Below are 22,394 nucleotides of genomic sequence, written 5' to 3'. Positions count from 1 at the left end.
CACAGCGGTGTGAATGTACTTAATGCCACTGAACTGTGCGCTTAAAAAAAAAAAAAAAGGTTAAAATGATGAGAAAAGAACTAGGAGGAAGGGGACAGGAAGGGGTGAGGGAAGGAGGAGGAGTTGGAGGAGGGTCCCTCGCAGGTGACTTGAACGGAAACAGGGAACACACAGGACTGGATTTAGCACGTCGAGAGCTGGGGTGAATTTCCTATTCTGTGGGCGGAGAAGACAAGGGGAGCGATCCCAAAGGAGCTCAAGAGATCTGGCTTCGCAAAAGTAAAATGAAAACCAGGAAGTTCTAAGGGTGTGGCTGGCACTAAAGCTAAGGCTCCTACTCCCCACCTCTGGGGAGCCGGGTCATCCCAGATCTCAAAGGCCTCAGTGCATAAGTCAGGGAACGCGGAGCGGGGGAGCCTGCAGAGGCCATTTCAAACTTAAAGGCATATCTTAACTGCCACTCCCTCCATAAGGCTCTTCTGATGTCCCAAACCAGGCATTCTCAACGCTGGCCCTGTCCTCGCCAAGGGGGCAAAAATTGTCTGAGGTGAAAACGTCATTCTTTCTATGCACCTAGCACAGAAGTGCACAGGGCAAATTCACACAGACGCGGTGTCTCTATGGTATCAAAATTTTATGGTGGGGGGTTGGTAATTAGGGGGGGAAATATCCAAAGGAGAGGGAGAGGGGCAATAACACAACCACGCAAAGGCTGAGAACCAGGATGTGGCTCCATGCTCCAGGCCCGCACAGCCCTCTGGGCTTCTCGCACAGCTCGAGCGCGTGTGGTCCGGCAGGAGAGCACGCGCGACCTCACCCCTCCTAGCTTCCGCGGCCGGGCTCCCAGTCGGCCGGGTCGTCGTCACGCTCTCTGTCACTGTGCGCGGCCGCCCGGGAGAACCGCTCCAGAGCGCACGGGGCAAGGGAGGATCCCCACCTCAGGCCCCCGGAGCCGGGGGCGGGGCCGGCGCTCACGTCGGGGGCGGGGCCGGCGGGACGCGCTCCGGCCCCGAGGAGCCCCGCGGCTCCGCCCGAGCCTCCGCCCGCAGCTCGGCTCCTCCCGCCGCCTCTTCGGCGCGCTCCTCAGAGGTGCCAGCGCGGCTACGCCCAGGGCGGCGAGAGAGCCGCCGCGGCCGCGGAAATCTGTACACACCGCAGCGCCTCTCCGATAGCTGGGTCTCTGTGGCGCAATCGGTTAGCGCGTTCGGCTGTTAACCGAAAGGTTGGTGGTTCGAGCCCACCCAGGGACGAAGGGGCTTGTTTTCCTTTTAAACGAGATTTTTAATCAAATAGGAATACGACACTGCTACGTTTCTAGGGCAGAGGAAGACAACGCCCTGTGCTACGTTTCTAAGACGGAGGAAGACAACGTCCTCTTAATAGTGTTCGGTGCCCAACGCAGTGAATCCAAGAACGACACTGGTGCTGAACTGGGAGCCCGTGGATTGCTAATTCTAGTCCTACCGAATATCCGGGGGAAACGTGCAAATATGCTTCAGGAGACCTGCCCAACATTGTTCATCAACAGCAGACATTGTAATGGCAAAAACAAAAAAACACTCAATTGCCCATTGACAGGTGAATGAATAAATACAATTGGTTTCTCTCCGAAAATCTGATACCACCAAAAAGCAAATGTACTTATTCAATTTTGCCATATCTGCGGCCAAAAGGATTTGAGGGGCAAATGCAGATGCAAACATGCAAGAGGAGACATCTCAAAGTCAAAGTATGTGGGGGCACAGTTATACCAACAAACTATTTGGTGAATTAAGCTGTGTTACAGCTTTTGGATCAAGGACTTGAATCCTTGATCCAAAAGGCCTTAACGTTTTCATTAGATTGCTGGCAGATTTTTTTCTGAAATTCAACTCAAGTAGAAATTGTTTGTATGGGTTCCTGTTAAAACGTCTCAAATGACGTATTTTCAACTCGTCTCACAGAAGACACAAATATTTTTCAAGCAGATGATTTGCATATGACTTTCTTTTTTTTCTGATTTTATTGAGAAATAATTGACATGTATATCACTGTATACATACGAGTTTCTATAAAGATAGAGAACCACATGATAATATGATAACATGAAGATGTAATTCATTTCTGCCAAGATTGAGGTCATGTGGTAGGTGCTTTTTCTCTGGGTTGTTCTCATCAGGGATAGAATTTTGAGACCTAGAAGAAATAGTTGACCGTCTCACTAGGGTGTCTCCTAGGGAATGCCTTGGCAAATGCTGGCTGACAATTATTTATCAAATTATGGTTGATAATAAAATATCCTCTACTGTCTCGTTAAGGACCCCTCAGGAAGGAGACACAGTATTGCACTTATGATGGAATTCCAGGCAGAATGACAGGTAGCCACCCCCCAAAAATGTTCTTAGGTAGGGGCCTTTCTGATGCTTCTCAAAATCCCAAACTTGCCACCTACACCTAAGGATAGCTTACAGTGACACAGAGAACTATATTCAATATCCTATGATAAACTATAATGGAAAAGAATATTTTTTAAAGTATTTTTAAAAGAATGTATATATATGTGTGTGTGTGTGTGTGTGTGTGTGTGTGTGTGTGTAACTGAATCACTTTGCTGTACAGCAGTAATTAAGACAACGTTGTAAATCAACTATACTTCAATTTTAAAAAAGGATAGCTTACAGTGGAAATAAGAAACAGGGACGGGGTGGCAGTAGAATTATTTCATAAGATCATTTATACACTGTTGAAATTGAGTCTCACATTTCAAGATGAAGAAGGTGTAACATTTGCTATTACTGAAGTGATGGGGACTTAGCATGTCCTTCCACCTTGAAGCTGAGCATATTTACACTAGGTTATAAGCTCCCTGAGGGAAGAGATCATTTTCTGTTATTAATGATCAATTTAGGGTCCAAAGGATTTCCTTCAGGACACAGTTCAAATTCTTGAGCTTAGCGCACAAGGGCTTTCATGATCCGCAGCTGTGTCTCCTGCCCAGTTTCCGCATGAGACCTTTTAGAGGTTATAAGCACTTACCAGGAGTTCCTTGAATGGCCCAGACTGACTTACACCCCCTTCCCGGCCAGACACCTGTCCCTACACCCTGATGTGCCCCTACCCACCCCCCATTCTGCTTACCTGGGTAACATCTGCTGAGGAGCTACCCCTTCAGGAAACCTCCCCTGACACTGCCTCCATCTGATTTAGAGGTCCATCCTCCACTCATGCATCACAGTACCCTGAAACCAGGGAGTTACTTGTCCCCTGCACAGGAATATGACCTCTTCAGAGTAGGAACCATGTCCCCGTTCATCTAGCACAGGCCTGTCCCATGGCACACGCTCAGAACCAGAGCAATCCCTGCCTTCTCGGGATATGTGGTTAACAGGGACCGACAGTCAGATAAAAAATGCATATGATGAAGGGTCAGCATGAGAAACACAGAAAAACGTTCCCGGGCCTTGAAAGAGGAAGTCAACTTAGATGGGCTGGATGGCGTCTTCATGGAGGATTTGAAATGACCTTCAAAGATCTGGACAGGCCAGAGGCAGAGGAAGGGTATCTAAGGCTGGGGAAATTTCAGGACAAGATGAGGGCATGATGGGGGTGATAGACAAAAGTGTACTTAAATGGGGAGCAGTGAAAACATTCTTAGCTTGTGCAAGGGCCCTGAAGACCAAGAGAAGAGGCTGCTCAAGAACAGTATGGAGGTTCCTTAAAAAACTAAAAACAGGGCTTCCCTGGTGGTGCACTGGTTGAGAATCTGCCTGCTAATGCAGGGTACATGGGTTCAAGCCCTGGTCTGGGAGGAGCCCACATGCTGCGGAGCAGCTGGGCCCACGAGCCACAACTACTGAGTCTGCGCATCTGGAACCTGTTTTCCACAAGAGAGGCTGCAACAGTGAGAAGCTCATGCACTGCAATGAAGAGTGGCCTCTGCTTGCCGCAACTAGAGAAACGAAGACCCAATATAGCCGTTAATTAGTTTTTTTTTTTAGAAAGAGTTATTATATAAAAAAAAAGCAAAACTAAAAACAGAGCTACCATATGACCCTGCAATCCCACTCTTGGGCATGTACCCAGAAAAAAAACATAGTCCAAAAGGATACATGCACCCCAATGTTCATTGCAGCACTGTTTGCAATAGCCAAGACATGGAAGCAACCTAAGTGTCCATCAACAGAGGGAATGAGTAAAGAAGATGTGGCACATATATACAATGGAATATTAGTCATAAAGAAGAATGAAATAATGCCATTTGCAGCAACATGGATGGACCTAGAGATTGTCATACTGAGTGAAGTAAGTCAGAGAAAGAGAAATATCGTATAATATCGCTTATACGCATTTCTGAAAGAAATGATACAAATGAATGTATTTACAAAACAGAAATGAACTCACAGACTTAGAGAAAGAACTTACGGTTACCAGCGGGGGAAGGGTGGAGGGAAGGGATAGTTACGGAGTTTGGGATTGACATGTACACACTGCTATATTTAAAAAGGGTAACCAGCGAGGACCTACTGTACAGCACAGGGAACTCTGCTCAATGTTATGCGGCAGCCTGGATGGGAGGGAAGTCTGGGGGAGAATGCACACACGTATATGTATGCCTGAGTCGCTTTGCTGTGCACCTGGAACTATCACAACATTGTTAGTCGGCTATACTCCAATATAAAATAAAAAGTTTTTTAAAAAAAAGAGACAGAGAAGAGGCTGCACTTTACCCTGTAGAGTAAGAGAGTCACTGTTACAGTTTTCCGTTTCAGGACAGAATGAAATCTATTTTAGGTGGTTGGTTTGGCAAAAATGTCAATAAGAAATAAGAGATCAGAGGACAGTTTAGACGCAATTATATTTCAAAGGAGAGGCAGTGACGCTCTGAGCTAAGGTGGGTAAAGGAAAAAAGGCATGGATTAGTTCAAGGGAAGCCTGGTCAAGATTTAGGGACTGAAACAGGAGGGGAGTTTGAGGGTGAAGCCCGCATTTAGAGCCTGGGAGACCCAGAAAATGGTGATACCATTGCTTGATGTGGGACTTCGCAGGGGTCTTAAAGAAACCTTGAAATTAGAAAAATTATATATTGTCCATACTCTTAGCTTTCCTAACTTGTGGCCTGTTCTCCACCATGGAGTTCATCTAGAACCTGGTCTCAGAAACAATCTTCATTTTAAGTTAAACTTCATTTATTTAAGATAAACTTCCCAAGAGACTACTTAGGGGTCCACAGAGCCCTATGAAAATCTGAATGGGAAGCTAAGGATCCTCTCCACAGAATGTACACATTCACAGAGAAAATCTTATTTACAATGTCCAAGAGAGTCACAGAGCTTCTGGAGCAGAGTTCTTGGCCCCCAGATTTTGAAGGCCCTGCTTTGTATTTTATTTATTGGACTTGTATTCTAATTACTGATAAAGGTCATAAAGCATGTCAAATCCAACGTGTTTAGGTATGGAAAAATTACTAAACTGAAGATTTTAAGGTAACGCAAAGAACTAGAAGAGTCTAATAGTATTGACAAGTCACAAAGAGAAGCCAATAGCCAGTTTCTTTTTTTTTTTTTTTTTTTTTTTTTTTTTTTTTGCTGAGCAATTAATTACATATGTAAAATTAGTAATAAAGGACTTGAGACAAAAAAAACTGCCTTGAAGTTTTAACATTTAATGCTTTATTGTTACAGTCTGGAGCGATTGGAGGTACTGGCTGTGATCCTTCCAGGGTCCCTTCGATAGGGATTTATACCATCACCAGATACCAATTTGTATTTCTTTCCTTGGGAGTTACTTTAATGACACCCAGCAAACTATCATATTTTAGTCACCCCCTCATAGGAGTTGAGCCTTTTTTTTTTTTTAGTAAAAACAAACCAAAAATTATTGTCTGTCAAAGATGACTCAAACTAGTTATTCCTAAACAAGTAAATCAAATACACACTTTAAAATAAGGAGATCTTCAACTGCTTTAGTAATAAACTGCGAAGTAGATCATAGATTATTATATGCATGTGTGAGCATAATGATAGTTTATTTATACTTAATTATCTAATATAGTCACTGGTACAAGAACATAGGCTGGCTTGATAATTGGAATTCTAGTGAGGTGGATGGAACTAGAGTCTGTCATACAGAGTAAAGTAAGTCAGAAAGAGAAAAACTAATACTGTATGCTAACACATATACATGGAATCTAAGAAAAAAAAAAAGGTCATGAAGCACCTAGGGGTAAGATGGGAATAAAGACACAGACCTACTAGAGCATGGACTTGAGGATATGGGGAGGGGAAAGGGTAAGCTGTGACAAAGTGAGAGAGTGGCATGGACATATATACACTACCAAACATAAAATAGCTAGTGGAAAGCAGCCGAATAGCACAGGGAGATCAGCTCGGTGCTTTGTGACCACCTAGAGGGGTGGGATAGGGAGGGTGGGAGGGAGACGCAAGAGGGAGGGGAAATGGGGATATATGTATACGTATAACTAATTCACTTTGTTATAAAGCAGAAATTAACATACCATTGTAAAGCAATTATCCTCCAATAAAGATGTTAAAAAAAAGGAATTCACTATAATACTACTACAGAGGTGAAAATCTGCAATGGATAAGAACTAAATATAGAACTGAAGTTTTACATATAGAATTTCCCTATTAATTACCAAGCACAAGGATGCTTTACAGTAACCATAAGGTCCATATCAGTGGGACGCCAGTTTACAACTCAAACATCTTGACATCCTGCTGAACAGGCCCCATTTACATTGCCTTGGGGCTGGGGAGTTTTAAATATCAGGTGAGTTGTAGACACACTTGAACTTCTCAGCATATTTAGATCATCTCTGCCTCCAAACCCAGTGGGAAGGTTATAATAACGAGAAATCTGGCAAGAAGGGTGCTTGATCAAGCTATTAAGTGCCTGCAATAACTGAACAGAAAATGCATTTTCATTTTGAGATTTGAAGTTATTTCATAGGAGCTCCTTTTCTCCTGATGACCTCTTGCTTCTGTGGTTACATTTAATCTCCTGATTAAACTTCTCCAGTACCAGATTTATTGTCGCTTTGGCACTTCGCTGTCTTGCAGAAGTTGATAAGCGCCTTTTGTGGGTCTGCTTTACTCAGAAGCATCCTGTAGTGCCTGTCAGCCACCCTTGCCTCTCCTGTGGCTTCCTGAGGGAACACGGGTGGGGAGAAAGGGGTGAGGACCTCCTGGAGGTGAAAAGCAAAGGAGGGCCAGAAAGACAGTCACAGATAAGCTCACTGAACAGGCCTGTTTCAGAGCCACCAACCGTATGGCGCTCTTTACCTGCGGCAGGAGCGCCCACAGCAGGAGATGCCTCTGGAAACGGCTCAGAAAAAGTCATTAGTTTAAGGTCACTCCTTTGGGATGCTCCCTCTAACCTGTGAGCTAGATTCCACCGTTCCTCGCCTTCCTCCCCTGCCATAACACATATGGACACGGAGCACTACCCATGGCCCCAGATTCTGAGTTTGGAAAAGCTAGTCCATTTTGTGTTGTGTGCATTTGCGGTACCCAGGAAAACACTAAGATAACTAAACTTACTGCAGTCATCATTTCACAATATATGTAACTCAAACCATTATGCTGTACACCTTAAACTTATACAGTGCTGGATGTCAATTATATCTCAGTAAAACTGGAAGAAACAGAACTCTGATAAACTGTATCTTCTGCTTTTCATATACGTTTTCTGACTTGCAGAGTGGATTACTGCAATAATGTTAACTGAAAGAAAAATTGGCTAAAATTTGATAGACTTTCCTCCTAGCCTTTTTTCCTCCCAGGAGATTGATATTTACACTGTTTAATTGGCCTTCTATAACTGATCACTAAGTTTCTTCCCACGTAACTTCAATATACTATAGGAATTGAGTATTTGTTAATATAATATGAAAGATATGTGAATGGTGTATTTTGAATGGTTAAAGAACAGTGAGGTGATTCAATGAATGGTATTCTAACAAATATCCTGTTGAGGGGAAAAAGAAACTTTCATGGCACCACATCAAGATACACTGCAGGGCTTCCCTGGTGGCGCAGTGGTTGAGAGTCCGCCTGCCGATGCAGGAGACGCGGGTTCGTGCCCCGGTCCGGGAAGATCCCACGTGCCGCGGAGCGGCTGGGCCCGTGAGCCATGGCTGCTGGGCCTGCGCGTCCGGAGCCTGTGCTCCGCAACGGGAGAGGCCACAACAGTGAGAGACCCGCGTACCGAAAAAAAAAAAAAAAAAAAAAAAAAAACACTGCAAAAGAATTAAAGATTCGTGGAAGGGAGGGAAGAAAAGAGAGAAAGGAAGGAAGAGAAAAGAAACCTAGTTCCATTAGAAGAAATATGTCAATATTTATATGTTTGGGGGGTAGAAGTAATCTTGACAAAACTTAATACCAAAGGGAAAAGACTATAAAATAATGTAAAACTTGTGTCAAACCATTAAAAATGATAATCAACTAGAAATCAAAACTGCAACGTGCCAGGGAAAAGTTTAATACCTTAAACGTAAAGAGCAGGTATAAAACATTAAGACCCCAGTTCAGCCACCGCAGCACTGCAGCTCCCACAGAGCTCCTGTTCAGACACCGTGCTCCCCGTGGCCCCCTCCAAAACACTCTCATCTCTCCTTGCCTTTCAAACTGCCCAAGAGGCCAATCCCAAGACGAAGGCCTCCTCCCCACCTCCTCTCCCCAAGAGATCCCATCGTAACCTGCACTCTTGTTCAGCTCTGTCACCCTATGAACTCCCATCGTCCCAGGACTTTAAATTCTAGATCTAACCTCTCCCAATCTCTCACTCCATCCAACACCTTAGCCATCCCCCCCAGTGCCTTCTGGGGTGCACGGTCTGTCACTGACTGGACCTCTCCTGTCCTCAACTTCTGTAAACAGTCTCTCCCTTCCTTTGTGCTGGGTGAAACCTGAAGAGCCCTGCCAAGTGGTGGCTGTTTTATCTTCCCGATTCCCTGCTGATATTTCAGCCACTGTTCCCCCATCTTCCTTATAACCCTCCAGTACCCTTAGAGCACAAACCATTAGACTGAACCCCCTGTACTGATCCTTTTGCTGTCATCCGCCATTGTCATGGTCTCCTGCCTTTCCTTGAGGGTTTTCGCTCCTGGCTTACTGTATATTTCTTTCCGCCAGGATTCCTGCTGCCATTTAGATGTCTTTGCCACCCACAGAGACTATCCACACACCATCCTGGCTTCTTGGTTCCTGTATCTCCTCACCTGTCATGGACTTCTCACCCAACCTCGGCCTTGCACTTCCCTTGTCATTCTTCAGACCCTGTCATCACCAACAACTGTACTGTGTCTGAAAGCTCAGTTTCAAGCATACCACTGTCTAACGAGCTTACTTCCTCCATGAGTCCCATTCTGGCATTCTTTGAACCCACCTCCAATCCATCGAGATCTGCTACCACTTTTTAGTTTTTAATCTTTTAAATTTAATTTTGATTTTATATTGCAGTAGAGTTGATTTACAATGTTGTGTGTTCAGGCATACAGCAAAGTGGTTCAGTTATACATATATCCATTCTTTTCCAGATTCTTTTCCCGTATAGTGCCACTTTTTAAATGACCATCAACTGTCCCATGTCCCTCCCTCCCTCCCTATTCATCACTATAATCATGTTCCTTTCCTAAAACGTGAACTCCTTTTCTCTTCTCTGTCCACTCTGTCTCACAATACCTCCAACTTCAGCTGACTCCAACTACCCACCTACTCTCTGTCCTGCACCTGAGCAGCACACATGACTGTAGAGAAATAAACAACCATCTTAGCTGGTCTCAGTAGAGTTTATGACCGTAAACCTCTGGAGGGCTCTCAGCACTGCCTAGCGAGCCTACCGCATGTCCCTATTCAATTAGCTCTGGAGACTCAAACCTCTCTTCCTTGATCTTCAACTCCTCCTCCCCTCACGCCCTCAGCTGATTTTACTATATCCCCCGAGAAAAGAATCACAAGACCCTTCTCATCCTCTCATCATCAAATCTCCTAACGACTGTAACCTATATACTTTTTCCTAGTATTAAAATGGATAAACTCTTAGCTCTTAAGGTCACACCCTCCTCCTCCTATTTTGGATCTCAGCGCAGAGAAATGTGCTCCTGCAACTGTCCCTTTTCTCATGTATAACATCCGTTGTCTCTCTCCCTGAAACACTCAGGCTCATATAGAAACATATTATGACATCTCCCATCTTAAAAACATTCACAAAAACCTTGACCTCACATTCCACCAGGTGTCGAGTGAATGTTTCAAAAGAATGTAGACACACTTGAACCTCTCAGCATATTTCAGATCATCTCAAAAGAATGTACCTGTATCTGCCCTTTCTCACCGTCCCTTTTCACTCGAACCCATTCACACTTAATTCTCACAGCTCCACTGAACTGTCCTGGCTAAGTGACCAAGGATGTACGTCCCTGTTACCAAAGCCAATGTCAAGTCTCAGTCCTATTTCTCTACTTCCCAGCAGCACCTGACAAATCAGCAGCAGAACCGATAGATCTTCCCCTGATTTTCAGGACACCACTCATCTGGTTTTCCTCCTAACTGCCCCTTTTGTTCCCTGGAGCTGTTTTAACTCCCTGAATGGCCCCATCCTATTATCATGGCATTAAATAGGATCCATGCATTCATAATTCCTAAAAGAGTATCTCCAGCGGCGCCCTCTCCCGAGGCCCAACACTGCAGATCCACTTTCCTATTAAATTATCTCTACTTGGAAGTCTAAGATTAGAGTTCTTATGCTTAACGCATCCAAAACTGCATTAATAAGTTCTTTCCTTTAACTGGTCTCCCTCCCAAGTCTGTCCTATCTCGGTAAATAGCGCAACCCGTTTGTTCAGGCAACAAAATCTGAGATTTATCTTTGCCTCCTCTTTCTAGCCCACCTCCAGCCATCCACACGGCCTGTTGGCTCCGCCTTGGAAAGGCAAGTGCCCCAGCCGTTTACCACCTCCACAGCGGGTCACCCTGTCTTAACTGGGACTGCTATAGATCCTGACCAACTGCATTCTCCACGCTTCCGTGATCCTTTAAAAACTAGACCGTGTTATTCCCTTGCCTGAAACCTTCCAGTGGCTTCCCGTTTTTCTCAAGCATGGACAAGGCCTTTACTATGCTCCACAAAGCCATACGTGATCTGGCTTCTGTCAACCTCTCTGATCTCATTATAATTATAATTATATAATTAATATATTAACTATATAATTTTATATATTAATATATATAATATATATTTATACATCATATATAATATATATGATATATACAATTTTATATATTAATTATATAACATATATAATTAATATATTAAAAATATGATTAATTATAATTCTCCTTCCCTTGCCTCACTCTACTCGAGCACACTGGCCTCTTCCCTGCTCTCAATCATGCCAAGCACCCTCGCTCCTCAGGACTTTTGCTCTTCCTGGAATGCCCTCCGTCCAGTCACGCGGCCAAGTCCCTAACTTCACTGAAGTACCTGCTCAAATGTCCTGTCACTCCAAGCAACCTTCCAAGTCCACTCAGTCTAAAACAGTCCTCCTCTATCACTCACCCACTTTTCTCCATAGCATGTGGTGCCACCTGGCAGTCAATTGTCATGATCTGAAGAGTCTGTATTTGTGAATTTGCCTACTTGCCAAAATGTATTTGTAACCCTAAAAAAATCAATACTTGCGGTGCTCTTGTGGTCATTTATGGACATGGATACAGCAGTGAAAAATCTGAAGCCCTTGCAGTACGTTTGGTCCTTGCCCAATATCAAGGCTCTTGCTATTTGGTACAGATCGTTTGGTGCGGACCAAATATGCTCACGGACATTTTGGGTAGGACCCAGGTTCAAGGACCATTGGCATGGGCCAAATGTCTTATGGACATTTCTTGTCCTTTTTGTTGGTTGTTTCACTTGTTTAAAATGACCCCCAAGTGTGGTGCTCAAGTGCTGTCTAGTATTCCAAAGTGCAAGAAAGGTGTGACATGTCTCATGGAAAAAAAAAAACATGCGTGGGGTGAGCTCCATTCAGGCAGGAGTTACAGTGCTGGTGACCTTGTGTTCAATATTAACAAATCAACAATATATATTACATAAGGTATCTTTAAACAGAAACACACAAAAAACAACATTTGTTGATCAGGTGACAAAGATGTTCTGACCAGAGGCTCACAGGAACCTGACTGTATTCCCCCGGGAGCAGTGGTCCAGTATTTGCTAATTCGGTGTTTGTGCTGACTTGATACAACAGAAGAACCGCAAGTAACAGGAGTCAACCGTATGTATCCCCTATTACCACGCAACGTTATATATTTACCTCCTTGTTTGGAAGGCAAGTTACTAAAACGCAAGGATTTCCTTTTACTTATTTATTTTCATTGCCTTATATCTGAGGTTTACAACAGTGCTTGGCACTCAGCAGAAATCTAGAAATAGTTGAATGAATAATTAATAACAAGGATGGATAAGCAATTCCTCAAAGAAACTCAACTGGCCAATAAAGTTACAGAGAATATTCAACCTCAATAATAACCATGGAAATGTAACCAAAACCGGCCAAGGTTTTTTTCCCCCTTCGATGCTACTACCTGGTGTCGGTGAGGGTTCGGCAAAGCCATGCAAACAATCATTAAAAGACTGTAAAAAAGTGCATGTTCTCTGACCCAGAAATTCCAGTCCCAGAAAATAAAACTTGGATCTGTGAAAATTTTTATCAATAAGGATAATTAACAATAACAAAACAAATCACCTCAAAATATCAATTGGTGAAACAATGGTAATACACACAATGTAACATTATGCAGCTATCCAAAAGTTGTCAAAAACTAAGATGGAAAAATGCTCATTAAACATTAACACAGATCATTAACAAATAGGTACAACAGAATCTCATATTTATTTCTTAAAGTCTAAATGCATAAAAATATGAAGATGTCTGCAGTAGTTATTACCACTAAGTGTTAAGATGAGTGCTCCGAAATCTTCTTGGTGTTTTCCTGTATTTTCCCAGTTTTTCCTTACAATAAACATGACTTTTTACTTTTGCAGTCAGAAAAAAAGGGAGGGGGAGGTTCGGGAGTAATTCTGACAAATCATCTTTGCAGTACTGAGTCCCTAGCAAAGGATTCTCCCCCAAGACTGCCACCCTCAGACCTTAGTAATTCTGCTACTAACTCAAAGCACTCTAGCAGTGGTGCTGTTTGGGCACCCAAACTTTAAAGGAAGCCAGAGGTAGAACACATATGAAGTTCAAGCACTGTAGTAACCACTCTATACTCAATCCCAGCTCTACAATGTATTAGTTCTGTGCTGTTTCCGTATCTGTTAAAAGTGGTTAAGAGTACCTTGCTTATGGGAACGTTAAGGTTTAACTGAATTCATGTTTCATTTATAGTAGAATCCAACATAGGCAAGCCTTACATGCACTGGCTATTTCTCCCAAAATATAACTGTGAGATGGTGTCCCACTTTGGTTACAGAAATAAATGTCTTGGGGGAGAAAGATGATACTTATGATGTTAAACTCTTAGCACATCAACACAAAAATAGGTTACTTTTTCCTGTTACAGATCATTTTTTTGATCACCTAACATTATATAAAGTTCTAGTAACAAGTTTCCTGCCATCTTTGATAAAGAGAGAAAGAGGAGACAAGTTGTATGAGGGGAGCTTACATTCTACACCACTCTGCTGGTAGAAGAGACAGGCTTAGGCTCTTATGTAAGACCACAAAAGCATCAGCAAAACAGTCATGTGTTCATGTATCACATACAATGGCTTATGTTTGTATCAACTAGAGTTTTGCCTGAACCAATGTAACAAAAATTTTAAATGTAGAAATTTAATGTACCCACCTGTACAAACTGCCAGAAACTATGAACTACTTTTCATTTTTAACATTTTGAAATCCTCATCCTCCCACAAACACAAAATGAAGCCAACAAGGAGAACAAACGCTTCATCATTTAAAGTTGTGAAACAGATCATATGCTTTGTGGGCATCACCAAAGGTAACACCTTCAGTAGCTTACATTTGATTCATGACGAGGCCAGTGTGTAAACACTACCTAAAAACACAGTACATTTTTCCAAGAGTAATAATAAATATTAAACTAAAAAGAGTTAACAAGCATTCAACAATCCTCAAACAGATACTCATCAAAATGAGGGAAGTCTAATGTGTCACTTGCTAAAGAATTTAACGCTGAAGTAGAAAAAAACTCATCAAAAATATCAGTCTTCATGGGATTTTCCGAGTTCAATGCTGTAACATAGGCATTACTTGTGAGTGAGTCTGGCTGAACTTTGCATTGATTTTTCTTGGTAGGGCTGCAGTAATTATGGTCCTGTCTCAGATGTATGTTTTGGGGAATATTGTTTAATTCATTAGGTACTGGTGCTGGGATATGATTATCTCCCATTTCTAAGTACCTAAAGTCAGCCTCCTCATTTTCTGAGAGCTCTGTTGAAACAACAGTTGTAGGGGACAGTAATTCTGCTAAAATTTCTTCATGAGTTTGACTACCGTATGAGGAAACACTAGGAACTGTGGCACACCCAGATTTACTATCGGCAATATCAATTTGATGTTGTAGTTCTTTTAACAAGTCTTCTATTGATTCACCATCATTTGGAGATCCACAATGGGACATATGTTCTAAATTTTCACTTGGAAGTGTTCCATTTTGGGGGGAAGACATAAGAGCAGCTAATTTCTTCTTTTTTGCCTTAAGTTTTTTAAGAAGTTTTAGACGAAGTTTATGAATCTGACCCTCAACTGAGTCTCCGTGGTTTGCTGAAGAAACACCATTTTCATTTCCATGAGAACTGTGGCTGAGGTGAACTCCATATGAGGCGTGTTCACATTTCTTCAAAACTTCCAAATCGCCATCACCATTAGCAGGGAGAGGAGAAGCTATGCTAACTGGTGACGGATGGCCTGGTGCAGGGTTACTAACTGGAGGAGGCTTACCTGCACACCTATGAGCTTCCCTGGATGCCCAGTTACCCTTTTGTTTTGTACCTTTAGTTTTAAAGCCACCAAAATTACTTGCCCCCTTAACTGAAGGCTGCAAATCAGTCACAGTGTTTCTATTATGAGCTGAAACACGAAACGGCATAAAAGAAACACCCTTGCTTAATAAGCCTTTAACCCAACTTCCCACAAATGGTTTTTTCTGATTTTCTTTCAGAAATGGATTCTGTGACGGCTTAGCTGTTATGGTTTGAGAAGATGTTGCAGCTTCTTTTTCCTTCAAATCAGACACCTGAGATGTAACATGTTGTTCTGGTTTTAATTTCGCAGTTTTTGGTAAAAGAAATTGTTTCGATGGAGCACCCTTCTCTAGGGCAACTGTACCCTCAGTTTCTACTGACTTTACTCTCTGTGTCAGGTCAGTAGCACGAATATCATTCACAGGCTGAGTAACTACAGTATCTTCTGTATTCAGCTGTACTGATGGCACATTTGTATTTACAAGCTGAGATGAAAAGCTTAAATCCACACGCTGGTCTTGGGTAAGCTTGTCCTTGCATGGAGTCGATACTAAAGAAGCCATTAGTGACTCCTGCGATTGCAAAGTATGTGTTTTGACAACCCCTGCATTTTCTGCCACAGGTTTATTTTCTAATAAAAAACCTTCAGAGTTAACCTGTATTTCTTCAAATGTCAAAGGTGAAATATTCTTGTCGACCAAACCTTTCAGACCTGAAAATAAATGATGTTCAAAAGTCACGGCTTCATCCTGTGAAAGAGTATTAGGAGCAACTGACACATTTGTGGGGTGAGTTCCTGAGGACATTCCAGCTGAGGCAGCATCACCTACAGAACACAATGCTGGAGATACTTGATTCTCATCTCTGAAAGCATGTTGATCATAAGTCTTTTTAAGTGGGCAGCAGGCAGGTGCTTTATCTGTCATTTGGGATGTTTTCCTTTCCCAGATAACAATATGTATCTCTGAAGCAGGAACTTGAAATTTCTCATGCCTTTCAGAACATGGGCCTTTTAAGTCATCACATTCCAGCCAACTTCCTGGGGGATGGGGAAGGAAAGTGAAAGACCTTAGACATTCAAAAAAAACCACCATCCTGGGTTAACTTTCTTCTGGCCTTTTTAACTGCTGTATCACTGGATAGCCACCAAAGGAGAATGCTTGAAAACATGGCCTTATCCTTATGTCACCATTTTTCTCTGCCAAATGTTATAAGTCCTCATTTGGATAACAAAAGTTATACACTGACATCCAGAAATGTGAAAAACTGAGGTACTGTTTACTCTTTTCTAAAATGCCCACAAAAATCAAGACAGAAGTATCTTTAACTTCTGGAACTTAGAATACAGTACAGTTTCATCTAATATATCTAACAATTAGAAAATAGATTAAGTTTTTCATAATATAATGAATTTTCAAGATAAGTGAAGCTTGTTAACTCAAGTGCCAACACTTAATTCAATTCTTATTTTATTTCTTTTTGGGGTTAGAAAAAGAAGCTTAGGTCTTCAGGTGTCTGCTCTTATTTTATTTCTGAGCTCCTGTTTTCTCATTTGTCAGGTAGGAATGAGATGATGGATGAAGGGAAAGAGGTTAATGCCCCTCTACACACCAAAAAAACCCCAAACAAAACCACCTGTTAAGTTTATGTGGATACACCCTTATCAACTATCTGAACCCACCACTTTTTACCCTATACCCATTAAAACTTTGAGAATATTTTCTTTGCCTAGGTCAGTGGTTCTCCACCACACATACACATTAGAATCATCTGATTAATATTTGGGCTGAATTCTCAGAGACTAATTCACTGCTCTAGGAGAGACCCAGGATGTTTTTTATAAGCTAACCATACAATTTTTATATGCTGTCAAAGTTGGAAACCATCTAACCTCTTCTACCTGAAGCAGACTTTTCATTCTCTAGAATGCATTAAAAAAGTAAAATAAATTTTTTCAAAGTTTTTTAATGTTCCTGAGAACCACTCCCCCGCTCCAAATTCTGAAATAGGGTAAAACTTTAAGGTAATAACTATCTTTATAACATGAGTTTCAATTTGCAAAATGCTTTTATAAACATGTTATTGTGTCATCTAACCAAACTATCCCCAGGAAGAAAATATCAAATAGGATAAATTTCCTAACAATTGTAAATGGAAAAATAGAACAAAATCAAAGTGACCCCTTATGATGTAACACTTTAAGGAGACTGAGTTATCTTGTCTAAGACAAAGTGAACATCGTGAGGGGGAACAAACTCAATAATAAACCACATTAAATATACAGAAGGGAAAAAGCAAAATTCATGAGCTGTACTAGTTAAGCTTGTATTAAAAAGTTGAATTATTTAAATAAAGACTTTACCTTGACTGTAGCTATTAGCAAACTATGGATTTCAGAAATTCTATTTCACAGTGAGAGAAGGTTACATGGTCTGCAATGTCTAATAGTCTTAGAAATAGATGTTTACTTTTATTTATATTACTAACAATTGCAAACTCAGCAAAACTTATTTTACTTTTGTTCTCAACTAAAAAAACCTCTAGGACAATGCACTTTCTTTTTAAAAGAAATACAAGGTTACAGATCTAAAAACTCAAAAATTGCCACCATTTTTTATACTGAACATATATTACTCATATAATAAAAAATGAAAGCAAAGGCATTAAGTGAAAAATAGCAAACTGTACACCAACAGTAGTATATCACCTCAATCTCTGTCTAAAAAAGAAATACGCACATGCATGTGTATACCCATAAATATGCTAATATAAATAAGCAAAGTTAAAAGTTAGGAGTGATTCTAAAGCACAGTGACGGACTAGAGGAGAGGGGCAGAATAAGTGACAGGCAAGGACAAGAAGAGAGAACAAAGAGCCAAGGCAAAGTCTGTCTTAAAAGAACAAACTACAGTTTAGTCTCCATGCCTATTATCATAAAAGAAATACGTTTAAACACTTACCATCGGCATCTAAAGTCCATGTTATAAAATGATTATTTGCTTGGTACTGAATTACAGAAGTTATTTGATAAAGACAGCCTTCAGAGTGAAATGAATAGTGCTGCAAGTCATTATGCGGTAAGCCTTCCACAAAGTGCAACATGAATATGAGAGATACTCTGTGGGAGAGAAAGGTAAGAGAAGTCAAACAAATGTAATACCATGTGTCTGGTTATACAAAAGATGGTCTAAAGCGAATAAGTCACACATAACATTTTCAAGGCCAACTGCACTGATTTTTCCTGAGAACCTCCAGATGTGTGCCTTAATTAGAAATGGAGAACTCACTCGAAGAAGAATGTAACAGTAAACCCTTCTCAGAATGGTATCACTGACAGTTGGAAGCCATTATGCAATAAGGCTCTAACACAGACCATTAAACAAAAATTGCTCTGTGAGCCGCGATGCTGCTTTGGCTTAAAGAAGATCTCTCGGAAACTACTTCACAGAATCAAAAGAAAAAACTCCAGACCTTTGAGAATTCTCTTGGCATCAAGTGGCCAAATTAATTGCCTTTGTTAGATGGGAAAGGTGGTGTGTGAAACAGAATAGCAAACCTAAGATATTCAAACAAACATTTTAAAAACCCCAACATGTTAATACTTTGGCCTATTTCTCTCAGTTTTCTCAGGAAGCAGAGAGACCCATCAAACTAAAATTTCTACTAACAAAAAGTTTATTTGTGAGGAAGTAGAGAAGAAAATACAACATGATGGTTGATTTACTATAAACTTCAAGACGTCCATAATTTCAAAAATACATTTTATTATTACAGTAACATAACAAACCAGAAAATAGAACCCAAAATAGGCCTCAAATAATTAAATTTAACAAAGCTCCCAGGATTTACAAAAAAATGTTGAATACCTCTTCCCAATATTTAAACAGCTGTCAAAACTTACTTAGCTTACCAAAATTTATTCAGCTGAAATAAACTTGAATCAATGTCCAAAATGCAGATTATTCAAACTGATGAGAGGTAATTTGTAAATTATCCCTTGTCAATCTTTCTGTTAGAGAATAATCAAGTCTTTAAAACTTAAATACCGATAAAGAAAAAGTCCTGCAAAACGGTCCATAACACTAACCTCAACGTCCATAACACTAAACTCTCATTGTTTGTTGCCACACATTGATCTGAGATGCCAATGATTATATAAAATGTACCATTATGAAAGAAGACTGCCAATTAAACTACACCATGCCATCGATTTTTAGACGTATTCCCATTTCAAACATGTTAAAAGGTGAAACTGTGTCTCTGAATCAGTGATCCACAGTAAAACCAGAGATTTACTCTCACAGCTGGATAGGCAGGCTTTCGGCCTCTTCAAGTACTAATATTTAGTTCTTTTGGCCTCAAATGTTACCTTTTCAATATATTTGCTGAGGCTAGTTACTAAAACATTCTCTTGTTGATCCCTAGACTACACAATCTTACGAGTTTCTATGTGAGTTTATGCGTGGAAAATGTTAAATAGGCAGCATTTTTTTCTTAATGGCATAATTTTAAAACAGTACAACTTAGAAACGTTGGCTTCTTGGAGTCAACAAAATAAAGCATATGCCTCCTCCTTTCTAGTTTATTTTCCTTTCTCCGTCTCCTAAACCCTAAAAGTCACGGTATTTTCCTACCCATAATTCCAGCTTGTCTCATTTCCAGCCTCTCAGGTGAGGGTTGAAGTTTACCTCTAGCTTTTTGGCAATAATAGATTTTGTTCTCACACTTCTTCCTACCCACAGTACCTTGAGTGTCAAAAATAGTGCTCAGAGCTGAAGAGAGCAAGTCAGGTTCTGACTCAACCGTAAAACACTGGATGGGACAGGTTAACAGGACGGGAACCAAGAGTCACAAGAGATCTCAAGCTACGATCCATTTGTACTCACCTCCCTAACATGAGATTCAACTCCTCCTAGTATAAGGATCTACCCTCAGGAAGAGAAGAAAAAATAGGAACGAGAGAGAGCAAGCACAAGGGGACTGTGCTAACTGCCCTGCTATGCAAGTCAGCAGGGCACACTGAGTCAGCGCCCCAAAAAGCAGCCCGTCTTGTGCTCACGGCCTGGGGTACAAGTTTTTTATTTTCATCCCAACTAGTGTAATATAATCATTCATATTTTAGAAAAAGCATATTTAACAATGTGCACATATATACTTCTGAACTGTAATAATGTAGGCTTTAGGCAGAAAAAAATCTGCAAATGTAATTTTTAAACCTCATTACATTTTAGATTATACCATTGTTTGAATTTGCAATATGACAAAAAATGAAAAATATGAGTAAAATTAGGTGTAATTCAAAGAATTAGAATTCGTTCATGTTAACTGTAAAAAAGAAAACATATCTTTAGAAAAAATTCAACTGTTTGGGAATTCCCTGGCTGTCCACTGGTTAAGAGTCCATGCTTCCACTGCAGTGGGTGTGGGTTCAATCCCTAGTTGGGGGAACGAGGATCTCACATGCTGCGTGGCCAAAAAAAAACCCTCAACTGTTCAACAAAGGTTTACAAACTGTGTTTTCTGAAGGCGGCTCAAGGATCTCACAAATAATGAAACATTTCCTGCCAAACAATGAAGACTTAAATTAAGAAACGTAATTTTAACTATTTTTTATATCAGTATTCCATCCAAAATTTGTAGGGGAGAGTGTACTTTATGTTTTAAAAAAGTCTGAAAATCATTGTATTAGACAGTTTAACAAAGTTCTCTCTATAAGCACAGAGCAGAAATGTCTTATTTCAATTCTCCCTACTCCCCTAACCTTTAGAAATAGTTGTTTAAAAAACAGATCATTGTTAAAACTTTAAGTAAGTAAGCTTTTCAAATGACAATCCAGGATAGTATATGACCAGATTCCTAAAGGAGATCGTGGCAGTAATGAGAGGTTCATTTCAAGAGTTTGTGAAGTAAAATTAAATCACACTCTAAGTCCATGTCACCATGCTCTGGATATAATTCCTAAACAATTTACTCAAATTTACTTAAAGAAAAGTAGCAGATTTGGACCCACCAGATTTATCAATGGACTCTTTTTCCAATGGGAACATATAGAGATGGGGATTACCTGAGACAAGGTGTGCAGGGAACACTATTAGTTTCTAGAATGCTATAAGATTGAGTTATGCACAATATCATGATGGACCTAATTACTTTTAAGTTATCCCTAAAAGCTATATTAAATTTGTTTCTAAATTCCATTAGATACCAACAATCAAGTTACACAAATTTCAAAGTAAAAAAATTACCAGGGACTTTATAAAGACCTTGTCATTTAAAATGTAAGTGAAGTTTTACATAGTAGTTCAATTTACTTTTGAATACAGTAAATGTCCAAATTATAAATTCTGCTTATAAATTGGCCCATTCATTAGAACTCTAAACACATTTCCCATTGAAACACTGTCTGGATACATTTCCAGATCAGAGCATGAATCTTTAATGTTAAGTAAAGCAACAAATTTGTATAATTAAAAATTATATGTTGCAATACAACAAATTAATAGATCAAACAAAATAGTAGTGAGTTTATCTTCAATGCTAGGGCCTGAGAAAACGCACTATAAACTGTTATAATTATGTATACCACGAAGCCTCAAGTGATCCAGTGATCCAGGGCAGGATGACAGACTTCCAATCCCGCTGCCCTCTGCCTCATCACTAAGGAAAGCACTTCAAAAAAAAAAGGTTCCCCTGGGAATTCCCTGGCAGTCGAGTGGTTAGGACCCTGTGCTTTCACTGCCGAGGGTGCAGGTTCAATCCCTGGCTGGGGAACTAAGATCTCACAGCCATGCAGCACAGTCAAAAAAAAATAAAAGGGTGGGGTGGGGGGATTCCCTCAAGACTTAAATCTCAAAGCTTGGACCCCAGACAGCCTATGGACTTTTGGTTAAAGATATCTCCACTGTCTCCCCAATCAAATGCTATCAAATGATAGTAAAGGACAAAAAAAGGTAATAACCCAAAAGTACAAAAAAAGGGAAAGGAGACATGAGCAAACGAGAAGACAATAAATACTTAGAAGAGAAAAAGCAAAGAGAAAAATGGCAACTTAGCAGAATGAATGAAGTGATGAAATGACTGCTACAGAGTGGGGATACTGATGAGAAGAGCTTATATGCCCCCAAAGAACCCCTAAAGACTCAATATTGATTGATAGGCAACAGATGTTGAAGAAGGTAGGGGTAAGGCCCTGGGCTGAATACTGAGATAGTGACTACAAGTGTGTGTAAAGAAGACTCCTGGGGCTTCCCTGGTGGCGCAGTGGTTAAGAGTCCGTCTGCCAATGCAGGAGACGTGGGTTCGAGCCCTGGTCCGGGAAGATCCCACATGCCGCGGAGCAACTAAGCCCGTGCGCCACAACTACTGAGCCTGCGCTCTAGAGCCCTCGAGCCACAACTGCTGAAGCC

General features: G+C 40.8%; 1 protein-coding gene and 1 non-coding gene across 5 annotated transcripts in view; one reads left to right on the top strand and one right to left on the bottom strand.

Moving 5' to 3' along the window:
* The first annotated feature begins 1,176 nt into the window (after positions 1-1,176).
* TRNAN-GUU (transfer RNA asparagine (anticodon GUU)) lies at positions 1,177-1,250 on the top strand. The gene has a single exon. It is a non-coding gene; the product is annotated as a tRNA-Asn (tRNA).
* A 12,695-nt stretch (positions 1,251-13,945) lies between these two features.
* USPL1 (ubiquitin specific peptidase like 1) overlaps positions 13,946-22,394 on the bottom strand; it is a 39,881-nt gene continuing 31,432 nt past the window's right edge. For all 4 annotated transcript variants that reach the window (XM_059041799.2, XM_059041796.2, XM_059041798.2 and 1 more), the window contains 2 exons: positions 17,949-18,106; positions 13,946-16,027 (listed from right to left, as the gene is read on the bottom strand). In XM_059041799.2, the coding sequence (XP_058897782.1) occupies positions 14,127-16,027; positions 17,949-18,106 (2,059 nt within the window). In that variant the 3' untranslated portion in view covers positions 13,946-14,126. The remainder of the gene's footprint in view (positions 16,028-17,948; positions 18,107-22,394) is intronic.

Source organism: Kogia breviceps, chromosome 16 (assembly GCF_026419965.1).
Source record: "Kogia breviceps isolate mKogBre1 chromosome 16, mKogBre1 haplotype 1, whole genome shotgun sequence".
NCBI lineage: Eukaryota > Metazoa > Chordata > Mammalia > Artiodactyla > Physeteridae > Kogia > Kogia breviceps.
The sequence above is the reverse complement of the archived record's forward strand: the minus strand, read 5'-3'. Positions and strand labels throughout refer to the sequence as shown.